The sequence below is a fragment of the Podarcis gaigeae genome, assembly GCF_964106915.1.
Source record: "Podarcis gaigeae genome assembly, chromosome: 8".
Classification (NCBI taxonomy): Eukaryota; Metazoa; Chordata; class Lepidosauria; order Squamata; family Lacertidae; genus Podarcis; species Podarcis gaigeae.
In genome coordinates this window covers 78,878,246-78,896,618 of record NC_139684.1, presented here as the reverse complement: position 1 = coordinate 78,896,618, position 18,373 = coordinate 78,878,246, and the positions used below count along the sequence as shown (strand labels likewise).

At 42.8% G+C, this 18,373-nt stretch overlaps 1 protein-coding gene across 1 annotated transcript; it reads left to right on the top strand.

The window, feature by feature from the left end:
• The first annotated feature begins 5,926 nt into the window (after positions 1-5,926).
• On the top strand, positions 5,927-13,260 carry LOC310851649 (phospholipase A2 inhibitor gamma subunit B-like). The gene is made up of 5 exons (XM_083754256.1): positions 5,927-6,030; positions 7,067-7,189; positions 10,159-10,308; positions 11,781-11,927; positions 12,890-13,260. Exons 1-5 carry the CDS (start codon positions 5,979-5,981, stop codon positions 13,168-13,170), a joined length of 753 nt encoding a protein of 250 aa, XP_083610382.1. The 5' UTR covers positions 5,927-5,978; the 3' UTR covers positions 13,171-13,260.
• The last annotated feature ends 5,113 nt before the right edge of the window (positions 13,261-18,373 follow it).

Below are 18,373 nucleotides of genomic sequence, written 5' to 3'. Positions count from 1 at the left end.
TCCTAATTCCCAAAATAAAATTTTAAAGCTTTCTTCCAATCTTCATCCAACGTCTCTTCTTCCTGGTCTCGGGTTATGTCAGACCTTACTGTCCATTCCATCTAGTCCATCAACCTGGTAGTCTTATGTCCGAGGCTCTTAAGTCTTTTCCATGTCCCTTCTGCGATTCTTCTTCTTGTTTATACCAGCACTTTGCCTTGTCTTTTGTTGGTCTCTTTCTTAATTTCTTTCCTTTCTCATTGAGGAGTAGGTCTCGGGGAAACTCCAACCCCAAAATATCTCCATCTCCCCTCAACAGATCAGCCCATTCCTCACAGTCCCATTCCCCACAGTCAACCGGGTAGCCCAGAAAATATTTAAATGCATGTTTCAAAGTCCCTCCAAAATTAAGGACCCCCACAACTCCAGACCCCCCTGGCCCACTCCAAGTTCAATCTTCAAAAACAGCGGCTTATGCTCCTGCAGGGCCTCAGTTCTATCCATTTGTGTTGCTTGAGGTTCAGCAGCAACCTCCTCGATTGTCTTCTGCATTTGCACTTGCCCTGTCAAAACAGGTTCCTGTGTTGGGTCCTGAGTGGTTTCTATATAAGTATTCACTGTTTGTCCAAAATTTTGAACTGCAACAGTCATCAAATTCATCTTCTCATGCATCTGTTCCAGCAAAGCATTTGTCTTGCAAAAAGCAAGCACCAAACTTCTTCTATATCCATTTTTGTTCAAGGTCAGAGTCTGGTCTCACGATCCTAATCTCCACAGCTGTGAAATCCCCAGATCGACTCCAGCAATAATTTAACAAGCTCCCTCTAGAGGGAACAATTTCCATTTGTATCCATCTTTTAAAGGCAAGTCCAGCAAAAGAAAGTTACTTTCATTTTTCAATTTTTTTTCTTTTAAATGCAAAAGGTAACTTTGGAATCAATTTGTTTCTTTTCTTTAACTATCTGTCAAAGAACATTCCATTCACAGTTGATGGGCTTCCCCAAAAGTTTCTGTCTCTGACACCCCGTTCCCAGGTTTGAGACGGTGGAAATTTATCTTTCTTTACTCTCTCTCCGCAGGCTTAAACAATCAAAATTCCCCCTCTTTCCCCCTGCTTCCAAGAGGGGTTTTGATGGTTAAAAATGAAGGAAATTTAGGTCTTTATATACAACTTTCCAGACTTTGGCTTGCACAATTTTTGCTTCAGTCTATATACAAAAAGCGGAAGGCGGACTTCCTGTTTAGACCTTCCCGCTTCAAGGCCAAATTAAAGTGTTTCTTAATCCAATTTTCCGTTCTACTCACGGGTACTTGTTTAGAGTCCAATTGTCCACAGGAAAAAGTCAGCGCTCTCCGGCAACGGCTGTGCGGCTTCACTCCGTAAAAATAGCGGTCGATTCAAGACACCGCGCTGCTCACCCCACATCGCTTCGGATCCCCGAAAAAGGGGTTTCCCTGTGAGTAGGGGATGCGCTCCTAGTGTCAGCCGAATCCCATGTTCCCAGGCTTCCTCCGCCTGGGATTTTTAAGGGATCTCCGCCTTCGCCGCGGTGGCAAGACCCGATTTTCACGGAGCGGGTTCCTCTGAGTCAGAGGAATTCTGCCATTGCCGATGGTGCTAACCCGGAAGTCCTCGCATTACTTCCAGGTTTTGCCGCTCGCGAATGCACAGATGGTCAAAATGACATCACGCACATGCGCGAAAGTGGCAAAATGCGACCCGCGCACGTGCAGATACGCTGTTGTGTCTTACGTTCTGTTCAGGATGCAAACAGGGCTCCGGAATGGAGTCCATTCGCATCCTGAGGTATCACTGGACTGGTATTTTAAATTTTTTAGAGGCTGCATTGTTAACATCTTCTTTTATCTGCTCAGATTCTATTTTAATATCTAAAAGTGAATCAAACAATTCATATTTTAAATTATCTTGCCTTGTGGCCTGACTAGTTAGTTTTAGCACTGAACTTTTTCCTTTTGCCGTTTCCAGTTTAGATTGACCGGGGGTGGTGGTGGTGGGCAATTCTCTTTCCTTTTCCCAGCTTCCTCTATAGAGTTTAATTCCAAAACACAGAGTTCTTTCCCACCACAGCATGCATTCTTTTTAGCTTTATCAGTACTTTATCAAGGTCATAGACTCAGTAGAGCAGGCATTCCCAGCCTGCGGCCCTCCAGATATTTTGGCCTACAACTCCCATGATCCCAAGCTTGCAGGACCAATGGTCAGGGCTGATGGGAATTGTAGTCCAAAACATCTGGAGGGCCAAAGGTTGGGGATGCCTGCAGTAGAGGAAGCCTATTTTTCAAACCTATTCCCTCTCCCACAAATATCAATTTTTAACAATTATATATTCAAATCTTTGCATCCATTCACGTAAAAAAAAAAAGATCCAACATAAAATATTTATATAGATTTCAATTACTAAAAACGTTCCTTTTCACAACTATAAATAAAAAGTTTAAGACCATGGTGTTGGGGCTCTCTGATGCTCCCAGGAGTCTGGCACAGCCTTCCATTTTCTGTCTCTCAATGCTGCATTGTAGCACCTTTTAAAATCTCCCGATATTGGTAGTCAGTAAAGAGAATCCAATATAATAAATCAAAGTTACTAAATTTATTTTAGCCGGTATTCACAGTAAATAATCTTGTCCTCTTCTTTTTATCTTGACCTTTAGCCAACAGATGCCTTTTTGGTAAAGTACATATTTATAAATCATTCCATCAATTGGCATTGTATTATTTCTCAGTCCTCCATTTTAAATCCAGTTCAGTTTCAGATAGAGTTCAAGTTCTTTTTAAAGAATGGTATAAGCAATGGAGAGGCAGGCAATGGCTGCATTTGGCCCCCAGGTCAGAGGTTCCCCACCCCTGGTATAGATTACAAAAGGGCTCCAAAGTTTCCCCATTTTTTCTCTCCTTTGGCTTCTCTGATTCAGCCAAATGAACAGCTTGGTGATTTTAGAAAGAATCTGTGAAACCATGTTTCTTCAGCAAGCACATTGTGAATCCACACGTCTTCAGCAGGTACACTGGGTGAGCACCACTTTGAGGCAATCAAGATTTGGGCTAATGTTAGATTTCCCACAAGCTTCAACTGGCACAGCTTGCATCAGCCTGCTGAACCAGTCCGGCTGTGCCAGAACCCTGTTGTCGCAATGGCCAGCAAGATGCCTGTGCAAAGCCTCAAAGCAGGACTGGACAGCAACACCAGTCTCTCTCTCTCTCTCCCCCACTTGAGATTCCCAACAACTAACATTCATAGGAATACTGACTCCAACACTTGAGGAAAAACATGGCCAACTTGGTTAGCAGGAATTGATAGACTTCTCCAGTATTTTCTTCTAATCCTCAACCAAACACATCCCAGTTGCTGCCCATCTTTACTTCCTGAATGCAAATTCCAGAGTTTAACTATGTGTATTTCAAGCAGCACTTTCTTCCATCTTTCTTGAATCTTCCAACATTCACGGTCATTGGCTGCCCACAAATTCTAGTGTTATGAGAAAGGAATAAAAAGGAATTTGTGGTAATAAAGCTTTGAATGTGGTCACTTTGGATGTGACCTAGCAGCAAATTGGCAACCACCAGCAGTTTGAAAGCACGTCAAAGTGCAAGTAGATAAATAGGTACCACTCCGGTGGGAAGGTAAATGGCGTTTCCCTGCGCTGCTCTGGTTCACCAGAAGCGGCTTCGTCATGCTGGCCACATGACCCGGAAGCTGTACGCTGGCTCCTTCGGCCAATAAAGCGAGATGAGCACCGCGTCCCCAGAGTCGGTCACAACTGGACCTAATGGTCAGGGGTCCTTTTTACCACTGTCTCAGCAACAGAGTGACACGTAGCCAGTAGCCTGCTGCTATGAGCACTCTATGGCTGTTGCGTTGTGCACTAAGCTGCAGCTTCCAGACCTGATGCAAAGGCAGCCCCACTGCATGTTGCCATAATCAAGTCTAGAAGTTACCAGTGCATGAACCACTGTGTCCAAGCTGCCAAGCAATTGACCTATCTCTAAGACTCAAAAATCACTCAGTCATAAGCCTCCAGCTTTTCACGGTTCAAGCTCAGTTTGTTGGCTGTTATACACCATGGCATCCAAGCACCAATCCAGAGTTTGCGTTATGGAGTTTCTAGGGCTGGGTATCTTCAACATATGTGTTATGTACTGAGTTGAATAGGATCCAAAATACAGCAGTCTGATTGGTCCTAGAACAACAGGATTCAGAATGCAGCAGTCTGATATGTCCTAGAGCAATGCAGCAGTATGATTGGTCTGCAGGAGCCACCCAATCCAGCTCCAGATGGAAGTGAATCCACAACCTGATTGGCCTACAGGAGAATTCCAGAATTAGCCAATCATGTGCAGCCAATTGTGTAAATAATGTATATAAAGCAGATACTTTGGGGAAAAATTCATTCCTCCTCACCACTATGAGCTGAATAAAGAGCATGAAATCCACTCTCGACTCTGAGTATATTTCAGTATGGATGACACTTCACTCCAAAACTCCAAATGATCATTTCCAACAGCTTCATATTGATGTTCAATAGACACTGCACACCCTCCAACATTCCTCTGATGAAAATAGGGAGATTCTTCCTTTCAGGGTATTCTCACAACGTTACACCTAAGAGCATAAAGATCCCTTGCTTTGGAATTTTGCTGATCAATATCCCCAGCCAGATGGGTTCTGGACTCTTGGAAAAGTCAGTCTGATTTTTTATTTTTAAAAAATCATTATATAACATGTCCCAAAGACCTTACCCTCCCTGCAGGTCCACCCCATGTGACAGAATGACCCATTGCAATGTTTACATTTCCAAAACTTATTGGGCACATTCTTATACATTCAAGCTAACCTCTTTGTGTTGAATGGTTTATTTAAACATTAAGGTTTATTATTGTTTCACAAGATGCATATCTCTTTAAAAGCCAGAGTAGATATCATGGCCTAGTTTTACAGCTGTGAAACAGTATAGCAGGTGCTGTTAAGTTGTGTTAATTAAGCTGCATCAGCAATTGGATATAGTATATAAAGAGCAGTGTGTACCTCTCTCAGTACTCTGGTGAATGGGTCATACTTATAGATTTAATGTAAGAGGAGTTTTTGTTTTTGTAATTAAAGCCAAGCAAAAGATTTTTTTGTGTTTCTTTGTTGTTTCCTGAATGTGTGGTCTCCCTAGCATGCTTTCTGCAGCACAATTAATCTGCTATATATGCAACACTTTGAAGTTAAATACCATTGGTACATCATCTTATAATAATTCTCTCTTACAATAAACATGTCTAAATAAGAATGTGAAAAAGAAGATAGTGAGGGAAGAGGACATGAGCCCAATGTCACTCTCTTCACCCCCTCCATTGTGATTACCAACATCTGGGAGTCTCATTCTTCTTAGAAGAAAAACAGCCGCAGTAAAAGATCGTCCCTTAAATCCGCAAGCTTCTCTGGACAGAGGCCTGCAACCCCACCCCCTGCTATTAAGTGTAACCAACTTATGTTAAAGAACAAGTGGACCAGTTCTTTACCCCAAAGACAAGTGCATTTAATGGGACTGAGGAAATCTAGATCATGAGTCACTGTGCATTTTATAACTGTACAATAAAGGAAATTCTGGAGAGACATTTGTCCCCCTTTCAAAAAAGTTCATGCTGTCAGGGAAACTGCCTTGGCTTCCAGAAACATAATCCAATTTCAGTGCTGTAACCTGATGGGACTCGTTTCCCCACATCCAGGGTAGAGAAATTGAGGCTGGAACAGATTAGGAGGGACGTGTCCTGAAGAGTTCTTGGAAGGGGGAAGAGATTTAACTGGTTTTCAACACTGTGCTTTACATTACCTTATAGCATGATTAGAATTCTAGCAATTTGTGACACTGTCCTGAACACGTTGTTCCGGGTTCCTGGCAAAGTGCTTCTTGCAATTTTCTATAAATTAATCCAACTTTGTGCATCAGTTCCTTGCTCGACCCAGAACTCCTTCCTGCCTCTTCAGCTCTCTAGAATGAGGAAGACACTCCTGATCTCCTGCCTCCTCTTGACCCTTCTGAGTCTAGGTGAGCACAACCACAACTGCTGTGCTGATCATCCTGTTTGCAGGAAGGAACTAAGTGGGGGGTCAGCCATTAAAGCAGGAGAAGAAAGGAAGAAGGACTTGTGGTTCCTTTGAAAGGGAGAGGAATAAAGCACAAGGCCAAACTACAAGGGATCCTCCATGATAGATTTTCCTTCTTCCCAATACTCAATTTTTATTTAACCAAATGCGTACAGAGAGGTGTGGTATTCCCAAGTACATTGGGGGAGCAAGAGAGGCAGTAGCTCACTCTTCGATAAACCAGAATAGTAGTTTATATTTAAAGCAAAGAGTAAGTTTCTTGCATTTGTAAAAACTTATGATACGAGACAATGTATATGATAGGAGACGATCTCATATTTTGAAGTGGAATTATCCTGCCCAAATTCAATGTTTTAGTTTGCTGGTGTTACACTCCACCCAATCTCTTGAGTAGAGTCAGGTTTTAGGGGCACCAGATGCACTTATCAGAGTCTTTACTATGTTTGCTGGAGCTGATGGGAGTTGTAGTACAACAACTTCAGGAGGGTTAAAGGTTTCCCAACACCTTCTCTACTGTTCCTCTCCCTCAGACTGCAGGAGCCATCATGGACAATCATACTCTGGTCTATGCAAGGTCCACCCCCATTCACAGAGTTTAAGAACTAGAGAGGGAATATATATAGAAAGCATTATGTAGATGAACAATGGCCCATCTAGTCCAGCATCTTTTTCTTGCCATGGGTCTTATGGGAAGCCCTTAAGAAAGATCTGAGTGCAACAGCTCCCTTTCTGCGCTTTCCAGAAACTAGTATTCAGATGAATAGTGCCTCCAATGTTGGAGAAAGAATATATCAATTGAGGATGGTAACCATGTATTTATCTATTCCGCTTTCGAAGCTATCCAAGTTGGTGGCCTTTGCTGCCTCTCGTAAGATGGGGTTTGTAGCAGAAAGTGTTGTATTTCTGTACCTTGACACAGACCTATTCCCCCTACATAGTTGCTAAGGATTTGTAAACCCATTACTCCCTGTCTGCAGTGGCATCTCTGATATGTGAGTCTTGTTGGAACAGTGAAGGAATAGATTGCCGTAGCAAGACTGAGGTGTGTGATGAGTCCAGTGACCAGTCCTGCATGTCTGTTGTTGGAGTTGGCAAAATGCGTAAGTGAGAACTTTCAACCTTTTTGACCACTAAAACGTAAACCCCTAGACTCACTTTCTAAGGCCACATCTTAGCCACAAGCCACGGAACATGACTTTTCATAAAGAGTTGTTCTAAGTTCTGCATTGCCTTTAGGAGCAGGGAAGAAATTCAAGCCAGTTCATATTTAAAGGTGTGTTTACTCAACTGGCAGAGCAAAACAAAGCCATCCTTCAGAATCTGCCCTACTCCCATTTTTGCAATTCAGTTGTCCAGCCATGTAATCAGTAGACAAATGCACATACTAGGGTAAAGTGTGCATATAAGAACCTACAACAAAATCAAGCAACAGCCACAACATTGATATAAAAACAACAAGCCAAACAATACCCCAACTCAAGTGTCCGTCCAGCAGCCTCAGCTTTTGTAGTTGGAGTCAGTCTGTCGGTTCCCATCTCCCAGGCCTGCAAGGCAGAGAGCTAGTCCGCCAGGATTCACAGCCAAGATGGTCAACAAACTTCCTGCCCCCCTCCCACGGGGGAAACCATGACTGCTTAAATCTGTATGACCCTGCAGATAGGGCCTAAGAGTGAAAATAACATTCAGACTAAATGTTGATGGTGGGGATGAGGAGTTGGAAACTGATATGAAAATGTGGAGAAATGAACTTAAAATAAGAAACCAAGAAAAACTGATACGGACATATTGTCCCTTCCTAATTGCCTGTGGTACATGCTCCCTTTATGAGCTCCAGCATCGACTCTCATTGGTCCAGTTACGTGGGCAGCAACAAAACTTATTTCATTGATGAATTCCCATGAAGCCTTCTGAACTGATCCCATTCAATCCTTAATCTGCTTGGGTTAAGAGCACACCGCTGCCCTTGCCTCAGCCAAACAGTTTTGAAGAAATCCCAACCCACCACTGGCTCACACTGCTCCCCCTCCCCAGTTGCAAGAGCCATGACCCCGCTCCTGCTTGCACACGAGTAGGAGAGGTATCCCAGCTGTTCACCTGGTGTATTATGGGCTCCATCACCCTTTCCCATTGTGGGGGGCATGGCTGCCCACTGCTCAGTGTAGAAGCTTGAAGGAGCCCCCATCTTACACGAGCCAGTGGTGAGGTGCACGCTCTGGGTGGAGGTCGTCTTGGCTGTCATCTTGGCTGCCACCTGGCTGCCTTTTTCACCACAGTTGGAAAGATGGAGGCCACCCTCCCTGTCGAAGATAGCCAGGCAGCGCAGGCAGCCATGCTCTGCAAGCGAAGATAGAGTGAGGCGAAGATTGAGTGAGTTTGAATCCTGTGCCTTGTGGATTTCACTTGGGAGGGTGGGCTGCATCTTTCCTCCTGGAGAGAATGACCACCCCTCGAGAAAAGAGGCTGTGTGCCTCCACGGACACCAGCGAAGGTGGAGGGAGCCTCGGAAAGGAGCTCCGAGGTCCCTGCCATGAATGACAGGGGCATTGGGTCGCTCAAATGGGGGAGAGGAACTGACGAAGAAGTGGCAGATCTTGCCTTCAAGTTACACACCACAGCTTCAAAGGCAGCAACATCAGGTAATTCTTTACCTGGCGGTCAGATCTGCTGCCCCTGTGGATCCTGCCACATAAGGTGATAATCAAAGCTTTCCTCATGAGTGCGCCAGCCCTGTCTCTGTAGCACCCTGCTTGTGGTTAACGCTTAGCTGGAATGAAATATTCAACGCAGCAATAGAGAAATTAAAATAATAATTTATTTGTCAGACAAATAAATGAGAGGCACAGTGGTATGGTTACCAAGCTCTGGCCTGGCCTCCTGCCATTCTGGCCAGCACTTATATTTCCTTAATCCAGCCCCCTTGCTCCTCCTGTGGCTGCCTCTGTCCAATCAGCCTGGTTGAAATTCCTATTGGCTGTTTGCTAGAACCAATCACAAAAGATACACCCACTTCCTTCTGTCCTTTTATGGAACACAAAGAGCTATATATTCTTCCATCTATAAATGACAAATAAGTAGTAATATATCTTACATGTGTCTCAACAAGGAATCTTAATTACCAGCTCACCTCTTGCCCTCCTTGCCCTATTGCCTTCCAAAACAGATAGTTAATCTTGAATTTTTATCTTCAACAGATGTCAAGGATCTTGAGTTCACATCAACATTGAAAGATCTCCTTCATTTGAAGGTTTCTAAACAAAAAGCCTGAGAACTATATATCAGGAGTGCTCTATGGCGTCTCCTGTCTGGCAGGGGGCTAGCCTGGTGGCTGACTTAATTTCAGGATAGTTAAAACTCTTACAACTATATGAAATAAGAATCTAGCATTTCTTAAATCCTTTGCATAATTACATTTAAGCCAATATATTTAATACATTATCATAGGTAGCCTTTTAAAAGGAATAAGGCCTTTGTAAAGTAAAAAAGGAACTCAGTAAAAAAAACAGCTTCAAAAGAAGCCTCTTCAGTTTACACCCCTCCTTTCACCCCTCCTTTCCCATTAGCTCTTCCCAACATTTATTGCCCTTTAACTCTCTCAGTTAAAAAAAAAAGAAACAGCTTTAAAAGATTTCCTTAAAATGCTCTCTTTTTCTGCCAGCTAGATGCCTCTCCATTGCTCTTGGCCTTTTTAACCTTAGGAAGAAGATATGGCTCATTTTACTGGGAGGCACATGGTATCATTTTATTATTTACTCATTCCTAATCATGTTTATCTCTGCTTTTTTATCTTCTGTAACATGTAGGATCAGTGTCTGCTCTCAGCCTGTAATTTCCTTTTTTACGACTTTGAGAATTGTTTTCTGCTATAAATCAGGGGGCCCCTTGTCTAGGAGGAAAAAAACATTGCCAAGGCCTTTTAGGCAGCTGGTCTTTTGCCTGGCATGAAACATTTTGAAAATCTTTAAGATACAGGCCCTGATTGAAATATATAAGCTTTGATAAAAAATGCAGGCTTATGATTAGATGCCTCATCTCCAGGTCTAGTTATTTCCTTCCTATTCTTTTTTACTAGTTTACACGATCCCAATGGTTCTCAAGTCCTGCATCAAGACAGAGTTGTGTGATGCAAACTATTCCAGTGGCTCCCTAATGGATTCAATTTACATCTACAGCAAGATGTCCTGCTGCAAGACAGATATGTGCAACAGCGGACCTCCTGAAGGTAAGTATCATCATCAGGAAAGATGGTTTCACAAAACTCAAGCAATGAGAGAGGTCAAAGAAAGACAAACAAGTTTTGGGCAGTATCCTGATGTCAGAGACTGGCTAGACAAGGAGGAGTGGTGGCAGCCAGTTGCTCCAGCAGGTGCCTGAGGGTGGCACTAGGAAAGAAGATTTCAAACCTGATTCAGACTGGTGGGACAGGGAGGAGCCACCGACAGAGGGAACCAGCAGGGAAGCATTGGAGCCATAGTATGGGGGTGGAGGGAAATAATACAACAAAACCCAAAATCCCAATAAGATTACTAGAACAACATGCAGCATTCATTAGCAAAAATTATAAGGGAGTGTCACAGTTTTAGCTTAGTCCTAGAAATACCCCTCCCATAATGTTACTCACAGTTCCTCTCCTGTAGCAGCTTCTGGTATTTACATCCTATGCTTTCCTCCAAAACTCTTGAGCTCCCACTCACCATTTTAGCCTCAAAATATCCAGTAAAATATCCAGTAAAATAGGTTACGCTGAGAGATGGTTCCGGCCCCAGGCCACTCAGCAAGTGTCATGGCTACAGTGGAATTTGAACCCTGGTCTCCTAGATTCTAGTCCAACCCTCTAACCACTACACCTCACTGGCTCTAGCCCCCAAACCTACACCAACCCACTTTCTTCGATGCATTTGCATTTGTAGAGATATTTTTAGTGGGACAGGCCTCTGTCCTTCTTGTGTGAGAGGGAACTGATATATAACCCCTCTTAAAGGGAACTGATATATAACCCCTCCATTTTGTGGTTCACCTTACCACTTTCCCCACCCTGGTGTATGCTTTTATTGAAAGCACTATAGCAACACTAGGACAAAGAATTATGTGAGAGGTAGTTTATTAAGGGTGCTGTGAATTTATAGGAAAACCCCTATCCCCCTCACAGAGTAATGGATTAGCAATCAAACCCCACACAATAGCTATTATTACCTACTATCTTTATTGAAATCATTATTATCTTTATGAAATCATTATTTTACCTAGAACTAAGCACATCTTTTTCCAGAAGAGATTTTTTAAAGGATAAAACTGCTGAGAGCTTTCTTTCTCTTTCTCGCTCTAAGAAAGAGGGCCAATTTGTAGAATTTTATCATCGTTTGTGTGCATCTGTGGCTACCATTTTGTCTCTCAGAATGCCCCCCAATGCTGCTCAGTGCTAAGCCCAATTGCTTAAAGTGGTATCCCTGTGCTTGAAATGTATGCTATGAATGTGGCCCTAGTCAAAATCTCTTGCCCCATGCCTTAATGTAGCCCTGGATGAATGGAGCATGGTTGAAGCACTCTGCTTGGAGAAGTGCTGGAAGGTGGTACACATCCCTCTTTGAAGGAGGAGAACAATTACTGCCCCTTACATACAGCAAGTTGTGGTTTGCATCTGCCAAAGAAATACATTGACCCCCAACTTGGGGTGGTGTGGTGATTGTTTTACAGTTCCTGAGCATGAGAAGAGGAAGAAGAATGGGCTGAAGTGCCCGGCTTGCTTCGAATCCCACACAGACGTGTGCGAGTACATCAGAACTGTCAGCTGTAGAAATGAGGAGGATCAATGCTTCTACTTTGGGCTTCATTTTACTTTCGGTGAGCCTTGTATGATGGAGTGTAGTTGGGGCCCATCTATACTATGCATTTAAAGCAGTATCACACCACTTTGAGCAGTCATGGCTTCCTCTAAAAGACGCTAGGGTACTTAGTTTATTAAGGGTTCTGAAGTTTATTAGGAGACCCACGTTATGTACTGAGCTTAGATCCTAGAACAATAGGCAAGTAGGATCCTAGATGGGAGCACCCTGATTGGTCTGCAGGAGCTGCCCAATCTGGCTCCAGAAGGAAGTGAATCAGCGAGCTGATTGGCCTGCAGCAGCAGCCCAATCAGGCTCCAGGAGGGGAGTTGAATCAGCCAATCACGCAGGACCCATTGTGTAAATAATGTATATATAGCCACTCCCTGTTCATCATGAGCTGATATAAAGAGCATGAAATCAACACTCAACTCCGAGTATATTTCAGGTTTTATCTGCTTTTATTGCTAATGTAAATATTTCTTGTAAACCCCTAGCAGTTTTTACTGCAATCAAGCAATATATAGATTTTGTTAAATAAAAATACATCTTAAAATTTGTACTTTCATTTGGAAGAGGAGGAAGGATGGAGACCCACAGGCCCAAGATCCAAGGTCATCCCTCTATGACTCTCTTTCTCTGGCCCTTTGGATCCTACTTAGCCACACCTCCTCTCCCTAGGCCACACCCCTCACAAGCCCCACTTCATACCCTACCTGTATGCTATGGCCTGGCTGGGTTGTTGCCCCTGAACTCTTGGTTACCTGGAGGGAGGACAAAGAGGGGGATTTGAATGTATCTAGAAAATAGCCTGCCGTGTAAAGGTGAATTTTACATATGTTTCCATTGGCATGTGCACTTCCCAGAAGGTCACCCAGAATCAAAAAAGGGCCTTGGTCTGAAAAAAAGTTGCCCACCCTTCTGTTTGAGGGGGAGGGTTTTGGATTCCAAAAGCAAATGTGTGTGTTTTTTTCCTAACAGGGGGAGCTGACATATTGGGCGCTATCCGAGGCTGTGCAACAGCTTCTTTCTGTAACCAGACTGATTGGTTGTTTGAATTTCTTTTGGAAAGATTCAGTATTGCGGTCATTCATGCAGAGTGCACCAAAGCAATGGAGGACGATGCTAATGAGCTTGTAGCTGAGGGAAGGCAAACCTCCACAGCCCAGAAGAACCCACCATTTATGGAAATTGGTGGCCTAGTGGTTGAAGAGGGGAGGTCTCAGCCTGAGGACTCCCAGGCTTTCTTTCCAGAAGTCTAGAGGCTCCTCCTCAAAGACAGGCTGTATTTGACTTTCATGTGCAAATGAAGCCATTGAATCATGTCCAAAATAAATATATATGGCAAATAATGTGTGTTCTATCATTTATTCAAATGCATCATTTGTTGGAAAAAATAATAGTGCTTGGAGATAGGAGATATATTTCAGGAGTGAAATCCCTAGCCAGATTTCCATGTCCAATTTTAATCAATAAAGTGTCAACTTTGGGCTCCCTTGTTGTCAGGGATGGTGCATCCCATTTTGCCACTTGAGGTGAAATGGGGAATGGCACAGCAGCCGTGCTGTGTAACTCACACGAAAGCATCCCTTCCCTAGGTTGCGTGGCAACAGCATAAACTGGCATGGCGGCAGCAAGTTCTGGTTAGGTTTCATGAGATTTTGGCGAGAGCTTGCTGGAAAATGGTGCTGATGCCAGTGCATCAGATTTTCAATCTGTGCTGGAATGTAAACAGACATGTTGAAGGAAGGTGAGGACAGGTGACCCCACCTAGGCCCGAAGTCACCCCCCCCAAAGCAGGCTCAAAGCTTCTCAAAGCTTTTCAAAATCATTTTCTCAGCAGCTAAAAGGCATTAGCTCATTTGCTCTGCTGTAACAAAGGTAGCTGAATAGAACAATTTCTCAGGCCAGTTGACCTCACTAAAAGAACAGAACTGACTCTTATCTCATTCAGTTGCAACATGTTGGACCTGCTGAAACCCCTTGGCTTCTCACCCCCTTTCCTGGGAAGAGTCCACAATAGTCCCAAAGATAGGAGCTTTCTGTTCATGCTCAGAGGAACTCATGGGCAGGACTCCTGGAGGAGGAGGAGAAAGGGGAGGGAACTAGAAGGGGAATATATGCTCTGTGCAAATGACTGTGAATCCGTGCTTGTTTTGTGAGTTATCACACTTGCTCCTTCTACCAGTTCATGGATGGTAGAAATAAAGCTTTTTCTCTGAAACTATTCCTTGAGTGTCTGTTGACTTCCCTTTCCCGGGCACAATATTTTTCCCACCCGAGGGCAAAGCCTCATAAGGCTACAATGTGGCATGTAACAATCCCACATATCTGCAGCAAAAGGTGGAATAGAATTCCAAATACGTACACCTTCCTGGGGTCATGTCTAGTTTTGTCAGATGAGCAGTTATCACCTGAGTTGTTGAACTAAATGACGGGGGAGGGGGGGTCCCTTCCAGCTCTATGATACGATGACTTCTGCAGGTCAGATTCCAGATCAAGTCTCCAGCCACAGCGATGGATCACCCTGGTGGTGATCAACCCCCCCCACTACCCCTGAAAATTCCCAGTGTGTTCCCTACTTCTTGCTGTTGTTATTGACTATCTGTTTCTCACCTTAAAGTCTCAGGATGGATTGTGGGATTAAAGCATAAGATTCAGAACAGTTTTAAGCAATTTGCAATCAGAGAAATAAGGTGGGTTCTAAAAATACATAAAAATTGATAAACGTTTTCATTCCTTTCTCATAACACTAGAATCCGTGGGCAGCCAATGAAACTGAATGTTGGAAGATTCGAGACAGATGGAAGAAAATGCTCCTTGAAATAGCACATGGTTAAACTCTGGAATTCGCTCACAGGAAGCAACTTGGATTTGCTTGACTGAGGATTAGAGAAAAAGGAATCATGGAGGATAAGGCTATCAATGGCTACTATCCCACTTGGCCATATCCTACCCCAGCTGTTGGAGATAGTATTCCTTTGAATATCAACTGCTGGGAATCACAAGGGGGGGGGGGGGAGAGTGGTGTCACTATCCAGTCCTGCTTTTAGGCTTTGCACAGGCATCGCCCAGCTGTGAGTCGTGAAGGCCGCTTCCTGCAAGGCCCTTTCGACCTGGACTACCCTAGGGGGCGGGGCCAGATTCACCAACTTTACTAAAGAGGCTCCTGGGGAGACCAGAGGGGCATCGCTATGCCTGACCCCAAACCCTAAGTACGGGATTCTTCTGCCCCATCTTTTTGTGCCTGCCAAACTGCCGTGTCATGCTTCTGAAAATATTGTATTGTCTTGTTAATTATGCTGTTTTAAATGTGCTGTTTTAAATTATGCTGTTTTAAATTTTGATTTCACTTGGAAATGGTTTTTTTTTTTGGGGGGGGGGAAATGTTTAAGATTTTTTTGTTTGTTACCGGTAACTTTGGTTGTGTTAAATATGTATTCTGTAGTTGACCTCCTTTGCAATGTTTTATTTTGAAATCTTTAAGATAATATTTTAGTTTTCTGTTAATTATATTGCTTTGACTGTAAACGCTATATTTGACTTTCTACAGTTTTTAATTTTTTTTTGGATGTTTTAATATTCTGTAAACCGCTTTGAGATTATTCTTTAAAATATAAAGCTGTATAGAAATGAAATAAATAAATAATCTGGTTGGCCATTGTGACAATTGGGTTCTGGAACAACAGGCCTGGTTTTTCTATTTATTTAATCATTTTTTCAATACAAATAGCAACCACAAAAAACAACATACAACAAAAACCACAATAACACTAATAACACAATTTAACAATTCAGATTTGAGTACTGATATACCTATAACTACACCTTTTAAACAATATTTCCCCACCTCTCCTCCCCTACTTCCCACCACTTTCTGCCTTATCGCTTAGTGTGGTGGGAAGCCAGTGTGGTGTAGTGGTTAAGAGCGGTAGTCTCCTAATCTGGGGAACCGGGTTCGTGTCTCCGCTCCTCCACATGCAGCTGCTGGGTGACCTTGGGCCAGTCACACTTCTGTGAAGTCTCTCAGCCCCACTCACCTCACAGAGTGTTTGTTGTGGGGGAGGAAGGGAAAGGAGATTGTGAGCCGCCTTGAGACTCCTGAAGGGGAGTGAAAGGCGGGATATCAAATCCAAACTCTTCTTCTTCTTAAGTATTCCTTCCAGATTTCTTCATATTTATCCATTCTTAATTTGCGTCGATATGCAATTCATTCTTGTGTAACTAGTCTGTCCATATTGTCAATCCATGTGCTCAATGGGATCTTTTTGTGGCTCTTCCCATTCATCAAAACAAGTTTTTTTTGCTTCTAATATGCATTGTAATCTCCTTGTAATCTCCCACATTTCCGGTATATAATTTAGAATTAAATTCAAATCCCCTAAATAACAATTTCTTTTTATTACTCTTGCTATATATATCATCACCTCACACCAAAGTGATCTTATCATCAGGCAGTTAATCATCATATGTACTAAGTTTGCATTTTTACTTCCACATCTCCAGCAGTTGTCTGCATTTGTTATTTTCTTCTGGTAAAGTTTTGCTGGAGTCCAATGGACTCTGAAAATTATTTTCTGCTGAATAAGTCTTAGTCTTAGATCCATAGAAGCTATTTCAGTTGATTTTATACTTGACTCCCATATATCATTTGTTATCTGTACCCTTAACTCTTCACTCCATTTTTGTCTATCATATTCTAAATCATACTTCTTTCTGTTGAGTAGGGTTTTATATAGTGTAAGTTTTTTTGTTGTTGTTGCAGAAATTAAATCTTGTAGCAGCATGGGTGTTTCCGATGCTGCTATAGCGTTAGGGCCAAACTGCCTTTCCAACATATGTATCAATTGGATGTATTGTCATTGTGTTTCACTGGTTAATCCATACTTTACATGCAAAGTCTTATGTTCCACAAATTTGTCATTTAATTGATTCAATGTCAAAATACCTTTTTTCATCCAATTTTGCCAAATTATTACTTGATTTCCAATTTTTAATTTTGGGTTGGCCCATATTGTTAATTTCTCATGCTGATAGGGGTCGTCATTATTTTTATTTATATTCATCCAAATTTTTACAGGTGCTTTAATAGTCTCCAAGATAATAGGATGTTTCATAAAATTGGAGCTGAGTTTAGTCCACCCTACAAGAGGTTCAAAGAAACTATATACGAGAGTAGCCCAGTTGGGATTCCTGCTAGCTCTCCAATCATTAGTCTTACTCAGCAGGTAGGCCTGGTGATATAGTTCCAGATTTGGGAGACCAAAGCCACCTTCCTTAGTTGGAAGTTGCATTTTATGTAGTGATATTTTTGGTGGCTTTGTACCCCATAGGCATGATCTAAATAGTTGATTTATTTTTTGGAAGTAAAATTTGGGGCTATGTTTTGGTAATCCTCTAAGAATGTATAAAAACCTGGGAACAACATTCATTTTGAGGTCCCCACCTTTCAATATCAAAAGAAATCTCATTTATAATTCGATTCAAATTTAAATTTTACAATTTGGTCTATATCGGATTAAATCATTATACCCAAGTATTTAATAAAGTCTTTGTGCGTCCAAAATTGATGGTAACAGGCCTGGTTCAGCAGGCTGATGTAAGTTCTGGCCAGTTGAAGCTTATGCGAAATCTAACATTTGCCCAAATCTTGATTGCCTCTAAGTGGTGCTCACCCAGTGTACCTGCTGAGGATGAGTGGATTCACAAAGTACTTGCTGAAGAAGCATGGTTTCACAATTTCTTTCTAAAATCACCAAGCTGCTCATTTGGCTGAGTAAGGGAAGCCAAAGGAGAGAGAAAAATGGGAAACTATGGAGCCCTTTAGTAATCGCTACCAGAGGTGGGGAACCTCTGGCCTGGGGGTCAAATGCAGCCACTGCATGCTTCTCCACAGGACCCAGGAGATGGGGGTGTAGATGGTACATCGTTCCTCTGCTTGGGGTCACAAGGGGGATCTCCAAAAAAATTTGCATATATTGTGTGAAGACTAGCATTTCCATTTTGTGTAAGACTACATAAAATGCTACAACTCCTCTTCCTCCATCTGCTTCCTCTTCTGATAACATTCCCCTGCCTACTTGTCCCAATGGATCCAGAGAGGTTCTGTGCCCGTTCTAAATGTTTCTTCTCTTTATTTTTTGAAGGTTGTGTACACAGTCCAGTTTATGTCTTTCTCACAATAAGTGGGTGTCCCACCTGCCCCATAGGCAGCAGAGAAATGGCACTGGCATCAGCACTGTTTTCCAGCAAACTCTCCCCAAAATCTCATAAGATCTAGCCAGATCCTGCTGCTGCTATGCCACTTTGTGCTGTTGCCACACAACATAGGGAAGGGATGCTTTGGTGGGGGTTACGTAGCATGGCTGCTGTGGTGAAACCCCTGACAACAAGGGAGCCCAAAGTGGACACAATAAAAATTTGACATGGAAGGCTGAAATCTAGCTCCCATCCCCAAGCACTATT